The following is a 10144-nucleotide window of genomic DNA, read 5'->3' on the forward strand; positions in this document are numbered from 1 at the left end:
TCTCATCACACAGAGGATTTGATCCCTTTGTCCTTCCACAGATTTGAATGATCCTTGTGCTCCTGTGGAGGGAGGCCACCAGCAGCTTTGGAGCAGTTCTTGAGCACATTGAACTGTGAATCAAATATCCCACAGATATCTTCCTGCACAAAGTTCTTGTGCAAAATGCATAGCCAAATATCACATAGTTTTTACCAGGAAAGGCCCAATGGTAGCCAAAACTCCACAAACTCAATGGACTTTACAGCACATTAGTAAACAAGTTTTTAAAGAATCTTACCTGAAATGAAGTGACATGGTGTGGAATTTAGCTGAGCTTGTACACACAAGGAACACAAGTAATGAAAGACTTTTCTCTCCAGTGAATCCTGCTCAGGTCATTCCATAAAGAGGTTAACAAGCATCCTAGAAGAGCGAAACTTTAAGATCACCTGTGAAGAAAATTACAGGTAATTACATGCTCTTATTGGTGACCACTTGCTAACCATAAAACTAATACTGCATCTCCCTCTTGACTTAATGTATATTTACAGCAAGCTAGAGCAGACTCCCCACTTTTTGCCATCACATCCCTTCAACATGGCTGTGTGATTCTCAGGGGATCCACTCGCACCTCATGTTGGCTGAGTGTTGGGCTTGCTCTCTTGCCTTTGGGCATGTTCAGTCGCCTTCAGGGAAGGACCAATCCAGCCTCCTTCAACAGATTTTAATCTGACTGGGCTCTCATCTACAATAATCAGAATCAAATAGGCAGCTTTCACCCCTGCTGCATGCAGATAACACAGTATATCAAGGACAATCTTTACTTCCTTCACTATAGTTTAAGCTTACTTTCTGTCCAGCTGCTTTGTCAGAGCGTGAGACATGAGACATGATAAGCATTATTAATTACTATAATTCATCAGTGTCAAGAGAGAAAACAGAAGTCTGGGAAACAGCACCCCAAATTCTGACTTGCCCAAGATCCCTTATCTGCCTTCTGTGGAGATACAGAAGCCTGAGACCCCTTATCCCTCTGCATGCAAGACCTTCACAGAGAGCAAAAGTGTTCTTTAGTGACATTAGAAAAGCAGCAAAGGTTCAATATTACTCACATCTTCTCTGTATGGAGCAGCTATTCAGAATGAAAAACTCATACTTGGATAAGAACATTTCCAAAGTAAATATTTCTATAAACTACTGAGTTTGTATCATTAGTTTTAAATAAGGAAAAGTTGGTCTGCAAAGGAGACAAGTGCTTTATCTGGTGATAGGACTTTTATCCTGAAGGCAGAGCAAAGCATTCCTGTTTAGGTATTGCTGAACCTAATTAATGGGTGCTCTGTACATTGTGAAAAAATGCTGGTGTGGTGCATAAATTTGTCAAATTGTGATGCTCTCTCTTTGGGTAAACATGGCCTGTAACCAGTATTCCTGGGACTTGTAAGTAGGTAGAGATTATTTCAGATACGATGAAATAAGATAAGGGGCCAGGGAGGAATGGGAAATACGTAGTAGCTTAGATCTCTTGTGGCTCAGCACAAGGAGAAACCTGTAACAAGTGAAGAGTTGTAGACACAGTACTTGCTGTGGCTCACAACTCACTTCTTAAGATAGAATAACCAGGGCTTTTTGTCAGAGCTCAGCTAACACATACATGAACAACTGTGTAGAGCAACAGAGACAATTTTACTATTTTATATACAGAGCAATAATAAAACAAGCAATTTATACGTGCAGTAAAACTCTTCAGAATAGACCATATAAGTTAGCTTCACTCCCCTGAAGTCATTGCATGCAGAACCGTGTGGGTCCATGCCAGCTGAGCTTTTCATCCACATAGCAATCGATGCTGATAATTTTCTCTTGCTTTTGTCCATGTCAGCAGTGCCTTCCGGAAGTAACTAAAAAAAAAATAAAAAAAAGATTAACTGAATATACTTCTAGCAAAAACTGTAATCGTATATGACATTGTTAGCAACAGCTTTACATTGTAGCAGTAGGCGTTACCACTGAGTAAGCAGGATGGTGAACTTGCAGCACAGCAGCAACTCCATAGTCTGTGAAAGAAATCTTAATTTTTCCTAATTCTGTTAATAATTGTGTAACTGACATGCTGTGAATTCACACCCTACTTTATTTTTTACTCAATTGCTCTTGTCCCTAACCCCTATAAACAAACACCAAAGTTATCTTTCTGTGGCAACATCTAAAAAAATTATCCCAAGAAAAGACATCCATTTGACAAGCACAGATGTAACATGTACTTCGACTGTTGCGTTTAATAACTGTGGAGTTATTCCGTTGTACTTGAAAAATGGTTACTAAATATTTGCTTGGTTTTGTGTCTTATCACAGGCCAGTTCAGCTCCTTCAGTGTGTGCATAACCCTGACCACACAGACTGCAGCCTTTGCACCAACACCACAGCAGCTCCATGAAACAGAGTCCTCCGCACTGCAGAAGACTTTTGTTATTTGTGTGTAAAGCTGGAAAAGATGTGGCTACATAGCTTAGAGCGATAAATAGTAGCGTGGTGTGTACAGCGTCCATAACCAGAAATCCTTGCTGTAATACTAACAGCCAAATAGCAGGAGATGATACTTTAGGTGTGGTTACTGTACACACACACGCAGACATGCTATTTCAGAGGGTCTGGGGGCGTGTTCAGTGATCGAGGGCAAATGCTTTGCCCTGCCTTTCTCCCTCCTGTAGAACTCCCCTTGTGCCCTGAGCCCCAGAGCAGGGATTCCCTGGGGCATGCACAGAGAAGAAAGAGACTTTCCAGCAGACGTAGAACTTGCTGGGATCAGTGCTTGGCTTGATCCCCACTGGAAGGCCAGATGGGAAGTGACTGGAGTAGGATACTACACTCCCTGCATCCCAGTGCAGTGTCCCCCAGAGGGGAACATTGCACAGCGACACATGGTATAAATCATGTTTCCCCCAGGGACTGTGGCACCTCTGACCAGGTAAAGCAAGCGATGGAAGAGGCACTTTTAATGGGCATCAGAGTGAGTGGCTGGTGGGGAAATGGCTGAGGTGAGCCAAGAAAAGACCAGAAACAGCTCAGGGTTGCCAGCGTCTGTCAGTATGTGTTGTGTAGCTGGGGAGAGAACATAGCAAGACTGACTCAGACAACCCCGTTAAAATCCTACTGGAAAGACCGCTGCAGTTCAAATTACATTTTATTCTTAATATAGCAGTAAACATAAGCCTTCCAACTCCCATAAAAGGTCCCTCAAGCCACAGATTGGCCATCCACTGAAAGAGGGACAAACATCAAAAGGTTGCCACAGTAAGGAGTCTCTCTTAACCTCAGTTTCTGAGGTGTGAAAGGTGATGTCTTGCAGTAGGTGTATAATTCACAAGCATGGACATGCCACAGTACACCATAACAGCACATTTCATTGATTTCCTTTGATTTCTATTTTGCCAGTCTCATACGTGTAGTCAAGTGCAGCGTTTATAACAAAACAAAGATCTGAGGCCAACATGTGGCTGCAGCTGTAATGCCTTTGTGCAGACCACTGATACTAAAAAACCAGAGCAGGCTTTGCTACAGATATACTCCTAGGTTTTGCAGTGTCAGAGTAACCAGCAACTGCCAATTTGTTAAGCAGACCGAGGTTTCCATGATCCCACAGGCAGAAGGTTAAAATGGTATATGTTTTAGTGACTTCCCAGATTGCAAATGATCTTTAAGGAACTACACAAGCTCGTGTAATTTCAAGCATCTCTAGATAAACCTTTTCTCTATAATACACAGGCCTGCACTGATCATAGCTGGATCACATCCAAGACCTCTCCCATAATGTTTACATTAAGTGAAACGTATTTTTATTTGCACTCTGTTGCATAACTGGTTAGATGCATCAATGCAGACACATACAAATACTTTCAAATAGGTTATTTCTGACTATAGGTTAAGAGTTTGTCTTCATGCTCACTTTTGTACCTCTTCTGTTTTAATATAAAAGTTGGCTGTAAAATCGAGATCCATAATAAAATTGCTAATAGCAAACTTTGTTAATTCAGTTTGACATTCTACTTAATTTCAGACTGAACATGAAAATAAGGCAATTCCTAAATATAACTCAGAAACTCATTCAACATATGAAACTCTTCATATACCCACCCATGAAAACAGACAAAGGCCACAGTGCACATCCTACCCGGACTGTACTCTCGCTACCTTGCTCTCTGTCTTATACAGAGAAGTCATTGTGTTTGTAGGTGGCTAGAAGTGAAACATCCTGTGTCTTCACCTTGAACACAGACATCCATATATATATGTTGTTCTCAGCCATATTAGTTAAGAAAGATGACTGTTCTTATCAGTGGTCATATAGTAAAATGCTAAGAAGCAAATTTGTTTTTGAAAGCTGGGGTCCACATTTAATACTGGCAACTGTGCTGGAGTAAATGACAGCTTTGTAACACAGATGGTTGGCATGAATGTTGTCCCAGAAAAAAGTCTTTCTTTTAAAGGTATGTGAAATGACACATCTTTACAGGGAAACTTCGCAAGAAACACAATTAATGTTAGGGAAATAATTGAATTTGTGATTGCCTGGTTTCTTTCTGACTGTTTATTCCACTGCCAAGGGGGGCTACAAATTTTGTGGATTTGCAGGTGGATGTACTAGGAAGAGAGGGCAGGACACTAATGGCTCATTTGCTTTTCCTCTTATTAGCATTAGCAAAGGGAGTCAGCCTAAGCAGTGTGGCTATCCCACTCTCTGGATAAAACTCAGCCCCTTTCCCCAGTACCACTCCCAAGACCCACAGAGCTTGGTGTCATCTACTGTGTCCTGCTGCTTGCCCTTAAGGAAGGAGCATTAACGTTGGCCCACTTTATTAGTACAGAAGCACTGTAGGTGTTCATCTGGCTCACTAACACATGCTCGAGTCTGTGCTGCTCAGATTACATACATAGCAGAACATGAGTGAGCTCATTTCCAGCAAGCATTTTATCCATGATCACACATTTGAAATGCCATGCAGACATTCTCTACCAGACAAGTATAATTCCAAATCCTATTGCTCTGCTGAAAATTTATAAACCAGAAAACCTCCCAAACCAATACAAAGTGCCCCAAATTTTGAAAACTAAATAAAAGGGAAAATAATCTGTGTTTTTTCCACTACATGAAAGTAATGTTTCTTTATATAGTTTGAAACATGTAAGGTTTTGAAAATATTCTTTAAATCTGATGAAGCTAACCTCTGTCACCACTTGTTCAAGATAAATGGCTAGCTTGTGCCCCAGGCAAGCACTGCCAAAGAGCACTGCCCAGAAACCTGAGAGGAATCTGAATTATTGTGTGATAAGGTGATATCAGTGTTATGCACTCCCAGAACCACTCAGCACTGGGAAAGCTACTTCTATGACCCTATTACCACATCATTGCTTCTCCTGCTGTCTTTGATGTACTTAAACTGACAAGAACCTATAATTATTAAACTTCCTTTTGAGATTAGGAAACGAAATACAGATTGATTTGTTCTCCTCGCTTGCTATTGTTTGCCTTGTGTTTGATTTAAAACGTGTCAGCCTCTCCCTAGGGTCAGGAGGCTCAATAGTATGGGGGGCAAATGGCCTGAATTCCACTTAGGTTCATGCACCTCCAGAATCTCCCTGAAGTCACCCATCAGGGACCACTAGCTCTCTCCATTGCTTATATGTATGGACATGGGTGAAATTAATGTGTGACTATAGGCCTTCATTTAAAATAACAAGCTTCGTGAGTCTAGAGAAGAAACTGAAAACTGGAAATAGAGGTTTAAACATGTGAATAGCAATAAACCTTACCCTCAGCATTATTTTTTTTTAAAAGCCTCTTTTTTAAGTTATTATGCTACTTTTTTTTTAGTCCAAAATTCTTAGTGCAGTGCCTGTAACATAATTTATGGATAAAGTCTTTGGAGACGGGGTTTTGATTTTTTGTATATGCGTATTGGCAGCGTATAGAGCAATGGATCTGCATCCCCCTGGACACTGGCAATAGGGGAGTGGTTTTGGATGGGACCCGACATAGCTGCAGCACTGCAGTCAGTCAGAGGTAGAAGTTTCCCCTTGCTTGATTTGGGCTACCCTTCCTGCGTGTACCTGAGAAGACTCTCTGATACTCAAATCAGTGACCCTCAGACACCATCTTACATAAAAGAGCTCAGTAGAAAGAGTAGAAAAATTAGATCAGCAAGCTTGAGGTAGGAAACCCTCCGAACAAGCTGCATCTCAGAACCTCTCTCTTAATAACAACATCTTTTACAGGCTTAAGACAACAATTCATGTCCTCATCAGAGGCTGATCCTCCCTAGTAAATAGTTTTAAAGAAAACACTTTGCATGTAAAACATGAAGGCTGGCAAAAAGATAAAAAATAGTGTAGCTGAATGACAGAAGCAAAACTGCAGTAAATACAACAGGAGCTGCAGTAGCAGAAGAAAAAGATATATATAATACTGCCTACATATCTATGATCATGGAGTACACTCCATCTGCCTGTTCTTAAAATCAAAGGGCTGGATTCAGCGTTTGACTAAGCCACAGAGAGCTGCGCAGGTTTAAGCAGTCCCCATGCAACCTTTACAGTTTGCTCCTTTATCTTGCAGCAGCATCATCCCTCTGTTCTGCCAACAAGAAACGTTTCATGGAACTCCTGATGAACCAGGACAGGCAGATGGTTTGGGATAATATTTTTTCCCTGCTTGGAGTAAGAAGAGATTATATCTAGCTGGAGGAAGGAAAAAAAAAAAAAAAAGACCAATCAATGGGAGTATTTTGCTTAAACCGCATATTTATTTTCATCACTGCTTTGTGCAGTGGGAAGGGGCAGCTGCCTGCCCGCTGATCCTCCTTTCTCATGGAACACTGCTTGTCCAAATCAGCAATGCCCAAGAAGCACATACAGTAGCATCTGCTCCACACCAGCACATTTCACAGCAATACAGCTACTTTAACCCTGATTCATTTCACTGCTGGCATTTTGGTGTGCAGTGAGAGAGAGAGGGGAGGGTTAAAAGGTTAAAATCCATACTAAATACTTTAGATTGGATTAATAGTATTTTAGATTAGTCATCTGATTTTACAGGCTTTCTCTATAGTCAAAGGGACAAATCAGACACCGCCTGAAAGTGGTTATCCCACTCTGCACTGGTGGGGTAAGACAGTAGGGATGATATGCACTCCAGCAGAAGCTTATCTCCATTGACTATGAAAGTTGTCTAGATTATTAGCTCAAATTTATAAAATCAGCTTCCAGGTGGCTAAAGTTGCATAAAATAAATCCCAAACACAAAATGTTTCCTTGTGAGAAATATTCCTAAACATAAAAGGACATCTAAACATCCTCTCACATAGAAGAGAAGAAAGGTTTTTGCAAAACATTTAAGAATCATAAATTCACAATCCATTTTCTGATTATGTAAAGCCACAATTCTAAAACTTGCTAGCCGTTTCAGGAACTGACTGGGTAATAATGCAGTCTTTCAAACATATCCAATGCAGTCAGTTAGAAAATTTGGCATTGTACTAAAGAAAAAAAAAAACCTGTTATTAATCTGCTGCCTCTATTTCATACGTTGTTTTCTGTTGACTGCCTCCATTTTCAAGACTGAAACCACATTTGCTTGCTTTAGGGTTTTCTTTTTGTGCACATGCTCTACTTAGAATTTTTTTTGTTGATTTAGTTACAGAAGCACAGCCAAAATTGCCTGATGCCACCATGGCAAAAATCTTACCATTGCTTTCCTATTGCCTAATGGAGTAAAAATGCAAGAGGTGTAAATTATAGTTACACTTTAAATAGCTTAAAGTGTAGCTTAAATGGTTTTATTCTCTTACTGAAATTGAAAATCTGGAAATTAGTTAATATAGGAGTTATGCTGAATGATTTGCAAAGGACTGGGACAAACTCCAGGGAAAACCTTTTTTCCATTGCTACTCAAAATACTAATCAAGTCAATAGCACTGCATTGCAATTAGACCTGGGACTTGTGCGGCCGAAGTCTGAACCTTAGGAGCTCGAGCAGAAGGTCTCCTGTCTGAGAACATTAGCAAGATTACATTCCGTCTGGGTCAGACACAGAGGGGATGTATAATTCACTGAACAGTCTGTTAGAGCTGCATTGGGATAGATAACAAACTTCTTGATGATGAGCCCTATGCAGAGTCGTATTTTTGTGCTATAATATGCTACGTACATTAGGTGACCAGAAGGAGCCAGCTTTATTTCCCTTGAAGTCAGACTTTCAACATCAGTATGTGGCTATGGGTTTGGTTTACAGCAGGAAAACATTAAGAAAAGAGTAAGAAGTGGTCTAGACAGAAATAAGTTATATAAATAAACAAAATATTAATACGGATAATAGCTCATTCCTTACACTAAAAATATTACTAAAAATAGGAAGCAGGAAGACAGTGACAGTTCCCACAAATCTTTATCAGAGGCTCATAAATTTCATGAGTAATATCAGACACTTCTGATATGTGATATGTGGGGCTGTTTCACATGAAGTGAAATAATAACATACAGTTTGATAAGTTTAAGCAAGTCCTGGGATGCCTGAATTTTTTTTTCATTAATCAGCTACATTTTTCTTTGAGCTGTAACTGAATCGAATGCATTATGTAGATAGGGATTCCTTTCTACGGCAAACAGTTTACCCTTCAGATTTGAGATTTCCTGCCTGAATGGGAGGAGTGATAGACTGATATTTTAAAATTTTAAGATCATGAGGGTTATCATAACATCTAAGCTGATGGTATGGATACTACAGCTGTTCGGTTTCATCCTGTATCATGCCTCTAGTCTTCAAATTGTGCTTTAAGCTAATGCACCCTTTGCAGAGAAGCACTAGCCTCATACTCATTACTCAGCACCATATACTTTGCCTATATTCAGGTTCTAGCAACTTCTTATATCCTCTGCTAAAGATCTTTTCTGATGTGGGGAAGGGCAGCTTTTCCTGAAAGGAATTATATTAATCCAGACACTTCTCACTCTTTTTTTGGTGAATTAAAGAGACCAAGTTTTGTAAACATTTCAGGAAGATACATTTGCTTGAATCTGTGACTTTTTACTTCACTCTCCTCCATTCTTTATTATTCTTGTAGCGCAAAGAGACATAACCGCCTTGGCATGTTGACTATTGGATGAGACTGACATAGCTAGTCTGAATTTCAATCCCTGCTTGTATTGTGTTTATCACTGATAAGTCATAGTAAAATGATGACATAAAGTACTCACAGGTTTGTTGGAGCAAAGTCGAGAGGCAGATTCTCTACTGCTGGAAACCAACTCATTTGTTACTCTAACCAGCAGAAGTGGTTGTGGTCAAAATACTCAGCTGCAGGGAAATTTCAGGGAACCTCTCTTTCAAGTATATCTTTCATTTAATCTATTTCACACTTTTTTATTTTTTCATAACATCATGGCATCAATTAACACATTACAGTAGGCAAGATTTTTTTTCAAACTTACACCAGAATACTTTTACTCTTTTCATTGACATTGTGTTCAATATGTTCAGGAAAGGTTACTTTGGCCAAGTCTCATTATGATAAAGCTTGATGTACTAAATTAAAAACAGATAGGAAATTATTTATACATCTCCTTCTGTACTATTTTCAGCAGCAGGTGAATTGCACTAAATATTAATGGCAGCAAAAGTAGAAAATATCTGGGCTGTCCCGTGAGCTGATAGGAACGTACTAGTCCATAAACCCACAGTAGAGTCTATTGCAAAACATCCCTAGCCAGAGACAAGAATGCCATTATTATTATTATTATTATTATTATTATTATTATTACTTGAATTCAGTTTAAAAGTCTGCTTAGTATTGACAGGGATATTCCAGTTAATTATTACTGAGATGGAACTCAGCCTTTTGTGCTTCTTCATCCCCAGTTCTGAGTCCAATCAGTCCATCCACTGTGTGTGTAGACAGAGCATCACCCTTAATGTAGACACTGTGCTACATCCTGGTCCATGGTGTACCAGAACTAGTGATGGACACCATTTCGAAGAGCAGTGCTGGCAGTGGAAGATTACTCAGAGAAAGAGAGTATTAGCCATTACCTGAGCCTGTTTGAGCATCTCAGACCTGAGGAAGGGCAAACAGGATCCACTGCAGAAAAAATCCCCTAGGGGCTGGATAGG

At 39.9% G+C, this 10144-nt stretch overlaps 1 protein-coding gene across 1 annotated transcript in view; it reads left to right on the forward strand.

Moving 5' to 3' along the window:
• LOC113479380 (ADP-ribosyl cyclase/cyclic ADP-ribose hydrolase 1-like) overlaps positions 1-4551 on the forward strand; it is a 28434-nt gene extending 23883 nt beyond the window's left edge. The window contains exons 7-8 of the mRNA XM_026847225.1: positions 363-449; positions 2338-4551. Coding sequence (XP_026703026.1) covers positions 363-449; positions 2338-2419 — 169 coding nt within the window. The 3' untranslated portion in view covers positions 2420-4551. The remainder of the gene's footprint in view (positions 1-362; positions 450-2337) is intronic.
• Positions 4552-10144: the final 5593 nt, after the last annotated feature.

The sequence above is a fragment of the Athene cunicularia genome (assembly GCF_003259725.1).
Source record: "Athene cunicularia isolate RWA chromosome 4 unlocalized genomic scaffold, athCun1 chr4_part1, whole genome shotgun sequence".
Classification (NCBI taxonomy): Eukaryota; Metazoa; Chordata; class Aves; order Strigiformes; family Strigidae; genus Athene; species Athene cunicularia.